We start from the raw sequence: 16590 nt of genomic DNA, 5'->3' as shown, positions 1-16590 counted from the left end.
TTACATATATACAATATCAACCTATTAAGTATCCTCCTCCCTTCCTTGTGGTGACTCTTAATATGTATATATTTTTATGTGCAAGGAGAGAGAATTGGCACAGCAGGGCCTCTTGCCACAGTAAGGAAATTTCAGTACATGTGCCATTTGGTGCATCTGGCTCTATGTGGATACTGAGGAATGGAACAGGAGCCCAGAGGCCTGGCAAGCAAGTGCCTTTAACTGCTGAGCCATCTCCCTAGGACCCACGTTAACCAGACGCACAAGGGGGCGCACGTGTCTGTAGTTCATCTACAGCGGCTAGAGGCCCTGGCGCGCCCACTCTCTCCCTCCCTCTCTCTGTCTCATGTAGTTGCCAAAATAGTCTGCAGCTCTGGGTCACGTGTTGTCGTTTCTGTCGTGTTTGCTAGGACATGCCACCGGAGCAGAAATGCAGAAATGGCTAGTGGAAGGAAAGGATGCATTTCAGCTTAGTCTTTTTCAAAAAAGACATTTTATTTATTTAGTTTTGTTTTTTGAGGTAGGGTCTCGCTCTAGCCCAGGCTGACCTGGAATTCACTATGTCGTCTCAGAGTGGTCTCAAACTCTCAGTGATCCTTCTACCTCTGCCTCCCGAGTGCTGGGATTAAAGGCATGCACCACTACGCCTGGCTTAAAAAGACATTTTATTTTAAACATTTTATTTATATATAGAAATACATTTATATTTATATATATATTACATATAGAAACATATATTTATATATAGAAAGTGCCAGGGCCTCTAGCTATTGCAAACAAACTCAAGATGCGTGCGCCACTCTGCATCTGGCTTATGTGGGTCCTGGGGAATCAAACTTGGGTCCTTAGGTTTTTGCAGGCAAGGGCCTTCCTTAACCGCTAAGCTGTTTCCCCAGGCCTCAGCTTACAGTCTTGAGGGAAGCTTCGTCATAGCCGGGAAGTTGGCGGAGCAGAGGCTGCGCATCACTTCTGCACAAAGCAGCAAGAGTGAGCTCGCTCTCCAGTGGGAAGCTGGGCTCTGTCCAACCTTTGTCCGCCCCTAGCAACTCACTACCAGTAGAGCTCCACCTCCCCAGCTGCCACCGGCTGGGGATTGAGTGGTCAGAGCTCATGAGGCCATGGGGGACACCTCACTGAAACCACCACACCATGCTTGGCCAGGAGTGACATTCCCATGGTCAAACACAGGTGGCCTGGGTAGGGCGGGGTTGGGGGTGGATGAACCCACATTTAGCAGAGGGAAGCTGCTTCTTGAGGACATCTTTCTGCGTATACTCCCTTTGGGGCCTTCCAGTGGTGACAGGTCTGGGACTCTGATGTGGTTCAGTCATGGTGGTCAGCTCCTTCCCACAGATGCCCTCAACTCCCTCATCTCCTGAAACCCTCCTGCCTACTCTAGACAGATGCCTCTGCCAGCCTCGACGCTTCTCTGGTCAGGTGACCAGTGGCACCTGTGACGGGAGCGCAAGGCTTGTGAAGATAAAAGGAGGTGTGTGCACTTATGCAGAGCAGAGGTGGCCCCGTTCCCCGCAGGACACAGGTTGTATCGGGTTGGTCTCTGCCTAGACCTGCCTTGGTCCATCTGTCTAGACTGTTGATTTAGCTGAAGCTGGTTTTGAGCTCCTGACCCCCTGCCTTCATCTTTGAATGACCCGAATGACGGGTGTGCTGCCACTCCTGGTCCTAATCACTGTGGAAGGGTCGGAAGGACCCATCTGTCTGCAGGTAGCGTCTTTGCCCTCAGCCCTCTTGTGCATGTGTGCTCAGCGTCCTGGGGCCATGGGAATGAGTGACCACAGGCTGGGGCTTGAAATGACGAGCGCGTTGCCTCAGCCAGAGTGCTCAGTCAACGTGTTGGAAGGGCAGGCTCCTTCCCAGGCCGGGAGGGCGGGTCCATCGGTGCTTCTGATACGCTGTCAGTGTCTGGTGTCACCCAGCTTGCAGACCCACCACCGCTTCTGTCTGGAGACAAGACCTCACGCAGTGGCCCAAGCTGACCTCAAACTCACAGATTTTGGGAATGAGCCCAGCACGCCTGGCTGGCTGTCTCTGCTTCCATACACCTCCTCCCCCATCTGTGTGGCCCAGACTGGCCTCACACTTGTGATCCTAAAGTATGTGCCACACCAGCATTCCTGGTGTGTGACCTTTCTGTAAGAAACTTTACACTGGATTTGGAACTGACCTCAGGCTAACTTAGTTACATCCCAGAAGACCAGTTCCCAGAGGGGCTAGTCCCGGGGTCCCAGAGGGGCTAGTCCCGGGGTCCCAGAGGGGCTAGTCCCGCAGCGCCCCGCCAGGACCCCCACCTCGTGCTGTGCACCCACGTCCGCTTACCTCAGCTTCCTCCTCCTGTCTCTCATCCAGCCATCCCTCTCGTCACTCCTACTCGTCCTGGGCATGTCTCTCAGCCCCATCTGTTCTGTTCTCATCTCAAGGGACTCAAATGGCCAGGTGTCCCCCAGGCCCCATAGCCATGTTCCTCTTGGGCAGCTAAACAGCTTCAGTAACCTACCCTCACCCCTTATCCATCGCTTCATCCTTAAAACTCGCCCGGGGCTGGGCCTGTGGCTTGGTGGATAGAGTGCTTGCCCAGCCTGCAGAAGTCCTTGGCTTCAGTCCCCAGCAGCACATACACCAAGTGTTGTGGCGCACGCCTGGAATCCCAGCACTCAGGAGGTGGAGGCAGAAGGATCAGAAGTTCATGATCATCCTTAGCTGCATAGTTCAAGGCAGCTTAGGCTACGTGAGACTGTGTCTCAAAAGACAAAAACTAAGCCAGGTGTGGTGGCACCTGCCTTTAATCCCAGCACTCCAGAGGCAGAGGTAGGAGGAAAGCTATGAGTTCAAGGCCATCCTGGCATTCCAGAGTGAGTTCCAGTGAGAACCTACCTCCAAAACAAAACAGAAAGACAAAACCTAAAAAATTCTATGTGGTTCTTTTTGCTTTCTGTCTGGATGGATAGATGCCTGAGGATCTGGAATGTTGGCGTCTCCTCTGCCTTCCCAGTCCCACACTTACCTGATAACCCTCTTCACAGCAGCCTGGCCTCCTGCAAGGCTCCACCCATCTTCTGAGACCAGGTGTGGTGGACGGAGCTCCGTCCCTAACTTACAGGCGGTGTCCTCACTTCCTGCCTCCACTCACTCAGCCTAGCCTTGGAGCTGTTTGTTGTCTATCCTGTCATGGCTGGTAGGGTCCAGCCTGGCCCCTCACCCACCCCCTGGTCTTCTGGGTCCCCACTTTCTCCTGTCTGCCATCAAACTGGCTCCCCAGGGAAGGTGACTTCTGTCCCTGATAAGAATGGCAGTGTGTGGGGTGCTGAGGAGAGTGTACAGGGATCTCAGCTGGCCGTGAGCCAGCAGCTCCTAACGAGGTCTTCAGACAGTGGGTGGTTGGAGCAGAGACCCGGGGTCCCTAGTCCTCTCCCTGGGCTGCTCCACAGGGCTGTGTTGGGGTGTGGCAGTGTGGGGACAGCCCCTCAGGTGGGATCATGTGCCCTCTCTCCTGCAGGCTGGAGCAGCCCTACTTCAGTGCCAACGCCCAGTTCTTCCAGGCGCTCAGCCAGTGCGCGTCCCTGCAGCGCCTGTGCCTGGTGTCCCGCAGCGGCACCCTGCAGCCCGAGGCCGTGCTGGCCTTCATGGCCCGGTGCCTGCAGGTTGTCGTGTGCCACATGTTTACGGGGGAGTCCCTCGCCACCTGCAAGAGCCTGCAGCAGTCGCTTCTCCGAAGGTGAGTGGTGTGGACTCATGGCGGAGCATTGTCGGCTCCCAGCGGGGGTCTGGGGAAGGTGAAATGCCCCGATCATGGTGCAGCGGGCGGAGGGTCCGGTCTTAGCTGCATGGCGCTTACCTGCGCAGTCCAGGCCTGCCATTACCATCCCTTGGGAGGCAGAGACAAGGCAGTGACAAGTTCAGGGTCAGCCTTGGCTAGAGAGTTGTCTAGGTGGCTCAGGCCGTCTCACTGCAAGTACAGAGGTTCCCATGCAAGCTCAGTGTGGTGGTGCGTGTAGTCCCCACACTCAGGGCGGAGGCAGGTGGACCTCGAGGTCCAGGTCAGCCTGGGTTACACAGCAGGAGGAAAAAGATAAGCTGCTACCCTCAGCTTTGTCAGCTTTGCATTGCTGGCAGAAGACACCCGACCAAGAGCAGCTTGTGGGAAAGCAGGGTCAATGTTGGCTTGCAGACGAGGGGAAGCTCCTGGATGGTGTGAATGGAGAGTGGACGACATCTCCTGGCCAGTGTATGATGGACAACAGGAGAGTGGGCCAGACACTAGCAAGAGGAAGCTGGCTATAACACCCATACATCTGCCCCCAATACACTGCCTTCAATTCCCAAATCTCCATCAGCTGGGAGCCCAGCATTCAGAACACCTGAGTTTACGGGGACAGCGGAATCAAACCATCGCATATGCAGAGTCCAGATGGTGGTCTGCCCAAAGCCTTTCTCAAATAGGCTTGCTTTTGACCCGGGTCGTCCTCACAGTTGACTGGTAGAGGCCCTTCTGTGGGTGTATCTTCTGCTGGGTGGCTCTGCTGGACCACTTACCCCCGCCTCTCAGCAGTCTTTCCCCGCGGGGTCAGTATCTGGCCCTTGTGGGCGCTCAGCCTCCGCACCCTATCCAGCCGTGCTGCCCTGTCCCGGGGTGCTTTTCTGCAGGCTTCCAGCAGGTGGCACTGTGGCTCTCAGCAACCAGCTGCCTAGCACCTCCCCCAGGCCTGGCTCCCATGAGGATGTATGCAGAAAGCAGGGAGCAGGAATCTTTCCCTTTCCTGATTCTCTTTGTGATGGTGTGTGGAGGTCAGACAACGTCCTCGCCTAGCTTGAGACAGGGACTTGTTTTGCCACTTGGGAGGGCCAGTCTAGTTGGCCCATGAGTTCCCCGTTCTCCTGGCTCCACCTCCCATCTTGCGGGTAGATGCACGGGGACTACAGACCTGTGCTCTGCTGCGCCCGCCTTACGTGGGCTTGGAGATCCAGATGGTGGTCATCAGGCTTGTGCAGCAAGCGCTTTCACCTGTGGTGCCATCTCCCCAGCCCACACCTAAAAAAATTATTAGCCGGGCGTGGTGGCACACATCTTTAGTCCCAGCACTGGAGAGGCAGAGGTAGGAGGATTGCTGTGAGCTTGAGGCCAGCCTGAGACTACATAGTGCGTTCCAGGTCAGCATGGGCCAGAATGAGACCCTATCTCGAAAGAAAAAATTACTGAACTGAGTCTGGTGGCGCACACTTTTAATCCCAGCACTCGGGAGGCAGAGGTAGGAGGATCCCCATGAGTTCGAGGCCACCCTGAGATTACATAGTGAATTCCAGGTCAGCCTGGGCTAGAGTGAGACCCTACCTTGGGGAAAAAAAAAATGTGTGTATGGGACAGGTCGGGTGTGGGGTCAGAGGACAGCTTCAGGGTGTCTGTTTCACTTTTTTTTGAGGTAGACTTGCTCTCTGCTGCAAACTAACTGCTAGACTGAAAAGGACTGTCAGACTATGGCCTGAGAGTTTCGGATTCTCCTGGCCCTTTGCCCGTTGTCCTGGACCTATTGATACCATAGACACATGCTCCACTTTGCAGCTCACTTATGGGGGTGCTGGCGAATTGAACTAATTAATTTTTAGACCACCAGGTGTTGCAAGCAAGCACCTTTAACTGCTGAACCATCTCCTCAGCCCCTGGTTTATTTTTTTAATTATTATTATTATTTTAGTTTTTCGAGGTCTTACTCTAGCCCAGGCTGACCTGGAATTTACTCTCCGACCTCAGCTCCTGAGGGCTGGGATTAAAGGCATGAACCACCCTTCTCGGCCATTTTACACACACACCCACCCCTCATGTAGTCCAGGCTGGCTTCAAACCTGTCATGTGGCTGAATCTGGCCTTGAAACTCATGATCCTGCTGCCTCAACCTCCCAAGTGCTGGGATGGCAGTTGTGCACCACCCCAGCCTCCTTCCTCACTGTCTGGACGGCGTGGCTCTGCTGACTTCTGGGTCCTTTTCTTCTGCGTGTCCCCATTTGGGCTTCTTCAGTGACCCTATACTGGCCCTGGGAACAGGCATTGGCAAGGGGCTCCTGTTGGCGCCCAGGCTTTGAAAGGTGCCTCCTTGGTTTTTGTAGAAATCCAGGCCGTCTCTCCTGGCCAGGTTAGTGCGTGGCTGCCGTGCCGGGATGTCCATCTGAAGCATGGTGGTGCCAGGACCCTGACCCTGGCTGAGGTCCTCTGCCAGACCCACCCCAGACTTGCTCCTGCTGCCGCCTGCTTCCCCACTGCTGCGGCGTAGGGGCCCTCCAAGGTCCTTGGATTCTCACGCTTGGGCCTGTTTCCTACCAGGCCTCATGGCCCCTGGGGCTAGAAAAGACCCGGTGTTCCCTGGGGTCTCTTGGTTTCTATGGGGCTTGATGATACACCATGGACGTTGGTCTGTGTGGCACTGTTGAGATCTGACAGCCCTGTGCCCTCAGAGTCCATGAGCTGGAGCTCAGCTTGGGTCTTCCCTCCATGACCCTGGAACACTAAATGAACCTACCCCTGCTTTCCAACCCAAGCAGTCTTTATTCTCTGGAGAGCAGTGTCCTCCAGGAACAGCCTGGGCCTTCCCACCACGGACAGACCAGGGAGGTACCGCCAGCTGTTCCAGCACAGGCAGTGGTTGCTTCCCCTGCATGCCCTCCCTGCTTTGGACTCTGCATGGTGGTCCTGCATGGCCCAGGCTGCTTCCTGCAACCAGAGGCTCCCCTCCTACTTCTAGGACTCTTTGTGTCTTGTCTTCCTTCCCTGCAGGGGACCTGAGCCCGGGAATGTTTGTGACCGGCCCCGGCATGTCCCGAGCCAGTACCAGAGCCAGTCAGGGGAGGGCATGCAGAGTGCCACTTCCCTGCAGCAGTGGTGGGCTGGGCACTTACAGGGTGTTAGGGGACTACTGTACCTTTGGAGGGTCCTACTCACTCTTGCCTCTGCCGCTGTGTGTGAACCCAAGTTAGTGCCATGCAGTCTCTGCCCGGTCAGTGCTCAGGAATCCTGTCCTTGAACGAGAGGAGGTGTGGTCTGACAGATCTGATGTCCACATCACTGTCTGGAGGCCCATTTGGCATCGCCTCCGCCATGGCCTGCTGCCACACTGCTGGGGCCTAGGGCTCTGGGCAGCTGCTCTTGGTCTCGGGGGTGCTCTGTCAACGCGGGGCTCTCGCGAGTCTCTGTGCCTCCAGAGCCACGAGACGGCTCCCGCCCTGCTGCCGCCGCGCTGCCGTGCGCCTGCCAAGCACTGGGGCAGGGCCCTCGGCCCAGGACCGCGGAGGGCTTGGTCTGGCCTGGCCTGCAGGCACATGGAAAAGAGCTGAGGGTGGAACAATGGGTTGTTTCAAGTCTGGCCACCACCCACAGCCTTAGACTTGAACGGCAGGTGTTTGGTTTGTTTTTTTCTTTGAGGCAAGCCCATTAGACCGGCTTTTTTTTTTTCTCCAGTCCCCTTTTATTTATTTTTCTTTTCAAATTTTTATTAACAACTTCCATGATTATAAAAAATATCCCATGGTAATACTCTCCTTCCCCCTCCCCCTTTTTTTTAAGGAAAGAGAAAAAAAATGGCTCACTAGGGCCTCTGGCCACTATAGTTGAACAACCAGATGCATGCACCACCCTGTGCATCTGGCTGTGTGGAACCTGGAGAAGTGAACATGGGTCCTTAGGCTTCTCAGGCAAATGCCTTAACCACTAAGCCATCTCTCCAGCCCTTGAATGTCAGTTTTAGAGAATGGAATTAGTGGCTGGGCTGTGGCTGTCTGTACAGTGTGTCTACCATGTACAGTGCACTGGGTTTGCTCTGCAGAACCACACAAACCAGGCCTGGTGGCATGTTCCTGTTATGTCAGCCCTGGGTTGACAGGAGGATCAGGTCAAGGCCATCCTTGGCTACATAGTGAATGAGTTTGAGGCCAGTCTCGGTTACATGAAACAGTGTCCCAAAAAAAGGAAGCTCAGCATGGTGTGCACACATTTGGCCCGTCACTCAGGAGTCTGAGGTAGGATTGCTATGAGTCCACGGCCAGTCTAGGGCTGCAGAGTGAGTTCTGTCATCCTGGGTTATAGTGAGAGCCTGCCTCTGGCCACTCTCTCCCAACGGGCACAAAGTGGTGGCTCATGCATTGCTCAGTGGGTTAAGCTCTTACCATGCAAACATGAGGGCCTGCGTTCAGAATCCTAGGACCCATGTCAAATGCTGGGTGTGGTGGCATATGCCTGGAATTTAAGTGCTGAGGGGCTGGAGACAGGGTGATCCTCAGGGCTACCAGCCAGCCAGTCTAGCTAGATCAGAGAGCTGTGGGTTCAGCAGAGACCCTGTCTCAAAGAGTAAGGTGGAGTACAACTGAAGGAGGCGTGTGACGTCAACCTCTGGCTCCATATGCACATGCACACGGGCTTACACCTCCCCACCCCCACCCCACCCCCACGTATGCAAAAAAAAAAAAAGGAAAATGCCTGGAGAGTTGTTGGTAGCCGGAACAGCTTCTGGGGGAGGTGGCTGGAGTCAGCGTCCTGGCTCGCCGCCATCTGTGGCACTGCTTCAGGGAAGTCCCATCTGGCAGGCTGAGCACGTGCCGAAGCCCCGGAGTTTGCGCAGATGCAGAGTTGAGTGGCTGCCGAGTTCCAGCGTCACGGAGCTCTCCCAGGAGGCTGGGCTGCGAGCTGTCAGGCCTGGGGCCTGGGGCCTGGGGCCTGGGTGCTTGGCCCCACCCCAGGAGAGGTGGCTTGAGAGGGCCGTGAGGGCGCTGGCTGAGGACCCTCTGGCAGTGTGAGTGTGGAGCTGCACATGGCCCAGGGATTCTGCCCTTACCCCCGAAGCCTCCAGTTTTCCTCAAAGAGAAAAGTAGGGGGGGGGGGCAGGGGCAGGGGAGAGCTGTGGAAGCCAAATACGGCATACACCTGTAATCCCAGCACTTGGGAGGTTGAGGCCAGCCTGGCCTACCTAGTGAGACCTTGTCTTAAAAGAAACAGAAGGCTGGGGAGATTGCTCCGTGGATAGTGCTTGCCATGCAAGTGTAAAACCCTGAGTCCAGGGCCTGGCGACATGGCTTAGCGGTTAAGCGCTGGCCTGTGAAGCCTCAGGACCCCGGTTCAAGGCTCAATTCCCCAGTACCCATGTAAGCCAGATGCACAAGGGGCACATGCGTCTGGAGTTTGTTTGCAGTGGCTGGGGGTTCTAGTGCACCCATTCTCTCCCTCTCTCCCTCCCTCTCTCTCTCTCTCTCTCTGTCTGTCTCTGTTGCTCTCAAATAAATAAATAAATAAAAATAAACAAAAATTAAAAAAATAAAAAACCTGAGTCCAAGTCAGTGTGCTGGCACACAGCTTTAATCCCAGCCCACAGGAGGCTGAGATAGGAGGATCACCACTGTGAGTTCAAGGCCACTGAGACAACTTAGCAAATTCAAGGTCTGGCTGAGCTAGAGCAAGACCCTACCTCGAAAATAAGTAAATAAGAACCCGAGTCCAGGTGCCAGAACACACCCCAAACTGGACAGCGCAGTATAGTGAGGTGGGAGGTGGGCATGGAGAAGTGCCCAGAAGCCGGGCACTCAGCTACACAGTGGCTCAGTGCTGAAGAGAGCGGCGCTCCCCAAACAAGGAGGCGAGGACCAGTGCCAGAGGCTCTCTGACCTCCACACGCGCGTCAGCGTGCACACCTGCTCACATGCGAACACGTGCGCATACATCCCACAGAGAAAAGGAAAGGCACTTGGGCAGGGGCTTGCCAGAGCTCTGGCCAGTGTCAGGGTTTTCTGCTGTGGTGCTTTCTTGCCTTGTGCCCCAACCCGGTGGGGTGGATTTCTGGGATGAGCACCGGAGCGTCCTTGGTGTGGCTCTGCGCCTGGTGGGCGGGGCAGTCGTGCACCGGGTCCTTTCTCACCTGGTTAGGTCTCCACTTGTCCCTGACCGGCTCAGGGTCTGCAGTCGTCCCCAGAGGTCATGGAGAGCAGGAAACTCTGTCCTCCGTCACACCCGGCATGAGGCCTCGTGCACGGTGCTGCCGCGTGGAATGGCACCCCGAGTTCTTGTGCGCCACGGTCGGGGAGGCGGTCTTCTGTGTGTGCGCCACCTCCCCGTCTGTCTGTCTGTCATAGCCTGTGAACCGCCTCCCTTGTCTTGGGGTTGTTGCCTCTTCAGATTGCCTGGGGCCCTGTGGACTTGGTCATTGTCCCTTGGCTTCATCCTACAGTGGGTCCTTCTTTGGCCAGAAGCGTTAGATCTGCAGCTTGCTCCGCATAGCCACCCCTAGGTGACACCACCCTGGACCCTGCTGCCCTCCAGTCTCCGCAGGGCAGGGCGGGCCTCCCTGGGCCTGTCACTTGTGTCTTTCAGTGAGTGGCTTCCGCCTCCATGTCTGAGGACAACCTCTGGGCCTGCTCCCCCTGGCTGTCCCACCCTACCCCAACTCCGGTTCTGTCTGTCAACCACATCAGGTGACTCCCATAAACCACAGTCCGGGCCTCAGACTCGCATGGGCTTGGGGGGGATGGCAGCATGAGTGCCCCCCAGCTTCCTCCTGCACGTAGCCACTGCTTCCTGCCTGGTCTGATACCTCCTCTATGTTGCTTACTTGATGAACTTCTGATCCTCCTGCCTCTACTTCCCCAGCACTGGAATTGCTGGCCTGCACCACACCCACTTCATGTGGTACTGAGGATGGAGCCAGGGCCCTGTGCATGCTAGGCAACACGACCAGCTAAGCTCCATCCCTGGATCCCGGTAATGGTTCATGTCTGGTTCAGTTTCCAGGCTGAGAGGCCCGCGTTGAACGTCGTCATCTTCCCACTGCTCCACGAGGGCCTGACGGATGTCATCCGGGATGTCCCCATGGTGCACCTGGACGAGATCACCTTGTTTAAAAGCAGAGTAGCTGAGGAGCCGCCGAACCTGTGGTGGTGAGAAGTCCACGTCCTGGCCCTGCCACTCCCCCCAGCCGAACCTCTCCGGGCGAGTCTCCATCGGGAGCCAGTGGACAGTGGGGTTCTTGTTCTGTGACAGGAAGAAAGCGTCTCTTCAGTCACCCTGTGGCACCCGTCCTGACTCCCTGTGTTTCCTCTTGTTCACTGTCCTGAGGACTGTGGCTCAGTGAAGTCTGGTGACAAGTGATCAGGTGGGCCGTGGAGGTGAGGGCAGTGGGCAAGCCAGGCTGGCCCGCAGGGTCTGGTCAGGGGCCCTGCTCCCCTCCCTGGTGCTGTCCCTTTGCTCCTGTGTTCATGGTCACTTGCCATGTCTGCCCCACATGGGGCTGGGGTGGGCCACACTCTCCCTATGAGAAGTCCACACTGACATCTGTGTGTTTGCGACTGTAGAATTGGGGCCCCCGTTAAGACATTTTAGGGCTGGGGCTATGGCCTAGTGGCAGAATTTGCCTAGTATGTGAAAGTCCTTGGGTTCCATCCCTAGCACCTCAGAGGGAAAAAAAAAATACATTTTTAACCCAGTTACCCTGTGGGTCAGGAGTGCTGGGTGGGGCCTCCTAGGCTGAGCTGGAGGGGCCACTTTGTTCCCCCCACAGCTCCCTGGGGTGCCTTGAGTGTTGCCCAGAAGATCTGGGTGTGCTTGGGCTGTGTTAGCACAGGTAGAAATCCTACAACTTGAGTGCTTGTGTAAGATTGGAACCTGGCACGCAACTGTGTTTAGTCCTTAGACAAATTAACGAGGGCCAGAGACGTAGCTCAGTTGGTAGCGCTTGCCTAGCCTGCTCAGAGCTTTAGATTCAGTCCCAGCACCGCACAAGACTAAGGGTGGTGGCAGATGCCGGTAATTCCAGCAAGAGGACCAGGCAGGCGATCAAGGTCATCCTTGGCTACATAGTGAGTTGTTAGCCCAGCCTGGACTACATGAGACCCCGTCTCATTACCCCTCTCTCCCAAAAACAAAAGGGCAAGACAGAATTCAGTGGAGCAGTTTGGAAGACGAGGAAGAGTTGGAGACCTTACCCTTATCCTGGCAGGGACCTCTACAGGACCTGTGGTTGCACTGTGTCCCCCTGGCTCCTGCCCCGCCCCATGGGGTGGGTGGGTCCCTTGCACCATTGGTGTGGCTTCCAGCCTAGACCCCATGGTCTGCAGACCTCACTCACCACCAGTAACCCTCAGACCCGGCCTGCTCTTGTCTCCTGTTTCCATGACAACAGAGCCTCTCACTCTGATACCCTCAACTTCCCTTGCTGGTGAACTGGCCCCTGGTGTGTGCCCTTGGCTCTTGGGGAAGGCTGTGCTCTGCAGCTCAGGCCTGGGGAGACCTGGGCTTCTGACTGGGCTTTGGAATCACCCCCAATCTGCTTGGTCCCCTGGGCCCCAAAAACACCCTCATGCTGGCCCCTACCAGTCTGGCTGTGTTGCTCGCCCAGGGTCTGTCGTGTAGGCCTCCTTCACCCTGCTTTTCACTCCTGTCTGGAGCAGCCAGCTGGTGACCGTCACTCCTAGCCAGAGGAGCCGTCTCCAAGCTCAGGTCCCTCCAGAGGACTCCCAGAGCCTCTGAGAGCCACAGCCCGTCCCACCTCTCCCTGGCATTGCGGTCGTGCAGTAACCGCGGTGGTTCGCTGTCCACGTAGCTGTAGACGAGGGTCTCGGAGGAGGGAAGCACCTCCCCACACGCACCCTGAAGGCTACCATGAAGTGATCGGCCCTGTGCTGTGGGCCCTTGGGGACCCACCACTGATTATCCTCAAAGCAAGGCTGTGGCTAATCATAGCCCAGGAGGGAGCCAGTGGCCTGGAGCTCCTGGGTCACCTGGTGCTCTGGCCTTTACAGCTTGCATTCCTCCAGCCCAGTCCTACCCAAGCGGGAAGCCATCGTTTCTCTAAGACGCTGCCCTGAACGAAGGCTGTTCCTGTCCTCTCTGCTGGCCAGTTCACATGAACAAGTGGTCTTAGTCCGTGGTGTCACACTTGTCACTAGGGCTGGCAAGGAGGGGCCTAGGAATGGGGTGCTGGGGGCAAGCCACCCCCAAACAGTAGAGCTTGTGTTGTCGGCATCCCCTGCAACAGTCCTTTGACTTGGAGCAAGAATTTTGCTCCTTCTCTCCCTCCACCGGAGACGGATTCACCAGATGTCAATAATGTGCTTATTTTCACTAAGTGCTGTTTTGGCACCGGTGATAATTGCAGTTTATATTCTGCCGCATTTCATGCTGGAAAAGAACCCACCCTAATGGTCCCCAATTGGCAGGATGGGGCTGTTAAGTGGTAGACCATGTGCTGCTTGCCGAGAGAGCGGGGTCAGCACCCCCGCCTGTGCGTGCGTGTGTGCGTGTGTGCGCGTGCACACGTGTGCCTGCATGCACGAGGGCTCTGTGTGTGAGAGGGCTCAAGCACGCATATGGGAAGGTGAGTGTATCACCCCGGTGTGTAAACAGCTGTCTCCGCTCTCCCGTGGCTGCCTGCATCTCCACCTCAGCCCCACCCGCCACAGACCCTGTGTCCCTGGACTCCACACGCGGAGACCCTGCAGCTTGCTGCATATTACTGAGTTAAAATCCCTGAGTGGCTTTTGTCATTTTCAGTGAGAGAAATTGACAGAGACCATCCTTCCAGCCGCCCGTCAGGTGCCCACGGAAGTCCTGCAAGAGTGAGGCCTGAGAGGCCAGGTCTGGCTTCTGGATCCATCGGGTGCTGTGTGCCCCAGGCGGCAAGGCAAGCTTGGTGGCTAAAACCACACCCTCCACTTCTCACTGCTAAAAACTGCCTAGCGGAAGGCTGCTTGCTAGGCTAACCTGGGCCTGGAGGGGCCTGTGGTGAAGCTAGACCCACCAGTGCAGCTGTGAAGACTAAGATGAGGCCTCTGGGGGCCTGTGGGGGTCTAAGGCCTCATACTCCCCTCAGAGATGTGACAGGGTGCCCCTTCATCTTGCTCTTTCTGTGACCTGCCCCCTTTAAGTTTTGGAAATTGCCCCAGACTTAGAAAGAAGAAAGAGTCAGTTGTGGTACACACCTATAGTCCCAGCTCACAGGAGGCTGGAGGAAGGAGGATCAGGAGTTCAAGGTTAGCCTCAACTACATGAGTTTGAGGCTAGTTTGGGCTACATGAGACCTGTTTCAATAAGGAGAGAGAATGACTTTGCACTCCCACAGATGACAGGTCCTAGCCATAAAACCCAATGTCCAGAGGGCACAGTGACCACCTTTGTGGGTGTGGCAGTCATTGTTACTTGCCACTGTTAGTGCCCCCGCTGTAATGCTGGGAGCTCTGTGACTGGTCTTGTTTCGTGCTGGGGTGCAGGGTCGTAATGGAAGCTCGTAGGCTCTGCTGGCCTGGCCGTGGTGAGCTGATAGTCCACAAAGTCGTAGACCAGCCATGGGTCTGATGCAAGCGGCTTGGCAGCGATGTTGAAATGACACTTCATAGAGCTCTTTGGAGGACCACTGGCCGGTGAACCCTATTTTGCCACCACAGAGCTGGCTCTGGCTGTGCCATTCCGGGAGCCCAGGGCCAGAGCCACTAGAACTGGCACTGCTGAAGCTAAGCAGGGTCTGTTCCTGAACCAGGGGCGTGCTAGCCAGATCTCTCACCATGGTGGCAAAATGTATTGTGCAAGGCCTGCGTGTCAGTGAGGATTTCCGGAGCAGGAGGAGTGTGCTGTGCGTGTGCTCACGTGTGTGCACGGGTGACTCCTCAGTCTGCAGCCAGCAGTGGCATCTCCCTGGGCCTCGCTGCCACTTCCGACAGTGACCTGTTGTGTGTGACTTTATCCAGAACCATCAGAGCTCAGTGTACTTGGTGGGGGGGGGATGGGCAAAGCCATTCCCTGGGCCAGGAGTCATGCCATATCTTGTGACCAGGTGCTAAGTGACCATCCCCTGCCTTTCAGTGCCGACTGCCCCTTCGCTGCCCAGCTGGCGTAACTGTCTGTGGTGGTCAGTCGGCATCTGAGCCACATCCACTCCCGAATTCTGTGTTGGCGCTAATGAACTGCATTCTGAATGGGTGTTTTCATGTAAATTTGTGGCATGTGGAAAATTTCAAATAAAGTGGACTTGGTTTAGAAAATTAGGTAGCCGTGTTGTCATTCTGAACACAGAGACTTTTTGTGTTTTAAATTTATTTATTTGAGAAAGAATGAATGGAAACTCCAGGTCCTCTAGCCATTGCGGACAAACCTTGTGTCACTTTGTGCATCTGGCTTTCTGTGAGTACTGGAGAATCGAACCTATGTCCTTAGGCATTGCAGGCAAATGCCTTAACCACTGAGCTATCTTTTTAGCCCTGTTTTTTTTTTTTTTTTAAATATTTTATTTAAACCAGATGCACCAGGTGGTGCAGGCACCTGGAGTTTGTTTGCACTGGCTGGAGACCTTGGTATGCCCATTCTCTCTTTAATTTTCTCTCAGATAAATAAATTATTTTTTGAAAGCAAGTCAGATGTGGTGGCACAAGCCTTTAATCCCAGCATTCGGGAGGCAGAGATAGGAGGATTGCTGTGAGCTCGAGGCCACCCTGAGACTACATAGTTAATTCCAGGTCAGCCTGGACCAGAGTGAGAATCTACCTTGAAAAACAAAAACAAAAGAAAAGAAAAAGAGAGAAAGAGAGAGGGGATAGGGTTGTGGAGCTGGAAAAATGTTTCAGTGGTTAAAGGTGCTTGTTTGCAAAGCCTTCTGGCCCAGTTTGAATTCCCAAGCCACCCATGTAAACTGGACCCAAAAGGTGATGTAAGTGCTGGTGTTCATTTGCAGTGGCAAGAGGCTCTGGCATGCCCTCCCCCAACACACACATGCAAAAAAAAAAAAATCTTAAAAATGTCATTGGGCCAGACGTGGTGGCCTTTAATCTCAGCACTCAGGAGGCAGAGGTAGGAGGATTGCCCTGAGTTCAAGGCCACTCTGAAACTACATAGTGAATTTCAGGTCTTCCTGGGCTAGAGTGAAACCCTATCTTGGAAAACAGAACGAAACAAGAAAGTTATTAAAGGGCTAGAGAGATGGCTTAGTGGTTAAGGCACTTGCCTGTAAAGCCAAAGGACCCCAGTACCCACATAAGCCACTGAACAAGATGGCCTAGTGACTAGAGGCCTTCCTATATCCATATTCTTTCTCTCTCATATGCACATACTCTTTCTGCCTCTTTCTCTCTCAATTAATTTTTTTCCCCTTTGTTTTTTCCGAGTAGGGTCTTGCTCTAGCCCGGGCTGACCTGGAATTCACTATGTAGTCCCATGCTGGCCTTGAACTCATGACAGTCCTACCTCTGCCTACTGAGTGCTGGGATTAAAGGTGTGCATCACCATGCCCAGATAAATAAAAAAATTTTAATGTCATTTAAAAAGAAAATGGAAGCCAAATGTGGTGACTCACATCTATTAACCCAGTAATGGGATGCTGAGGTAGAGGGATGCCCCAAAGGTTGAAGTCATTCTGGGATACAGAGTGTTTTTTTTTTTTTCCAGGTAGGGTCTCACTCCAGCCCAGGCTAACCTGGCGCTCACTCTGTAGTCTCAGGTTGGCTTCAAACTCACAGCGATCCTTCTACCTCTGCTTCTTGAGTGCTGGGATTAAAAGCTTGCTCCAGAGCTGGAGAGATGGCTTAGCAGTTAAGAGCTTGCCTGTAAAGCCTAAGGACCCTGGT

At 54.8% G+C, this 16590-nt stretch overlaps 1 protein-coding gene across 2 annotated transcripts in view; it reads left to right on the top strand.

The window, feature by feature from the left end:
* Window positions 1-15018, top strand: part of Fbxl18 (F-box and leucine rich repeat protein 18) — a 33321-nt gene extending 18303 nt beyond the window's left edge. Inside the window, exons 4-5 of one of the 2 annotated variants that reach the window (XM_012951899.2) lie at window positions 3515-3733; window positions 10768-15018. In XM_012951899.2, the coding sequence (XP_012807353.2) occupies window positions 3515-3733; window positions 10768-10924 (376 nt within the window). In that variant the 3' untranslated portion in view covers window positions 10925-15018. The remainder of the gene's footprint in view (window positions 1-3514; window positions 3734-10767) is intronic. The other variant, XM_045143144.1, reaches the window with a different exon arrangement.
* The last annotated feature ends 1572 nt before the right edge of the window (window positions 15019-16590 follow it).

Source organism: Jaculus jaculus, chromosome 2, assembly GCF_020740685.1.
Source record: "Jaculus jaculus isolate mJacJac1 chromosome 2, mJacJac1.mat.Y.cur, whole genome shotgun sequence".
NCBI classification, from domain to species: domain Eukaryota; kingdom Metazoa; phylum Chordata; class Mammalia; order Rodentia; family Dipodidae; genus Jaculus; species Jaculus jaculus.
The sequence above is the reverse complement of the archived record's forward strand: the minus strand, read 5'-3'. Positions and strand labels throughout refer to the sequence as shown.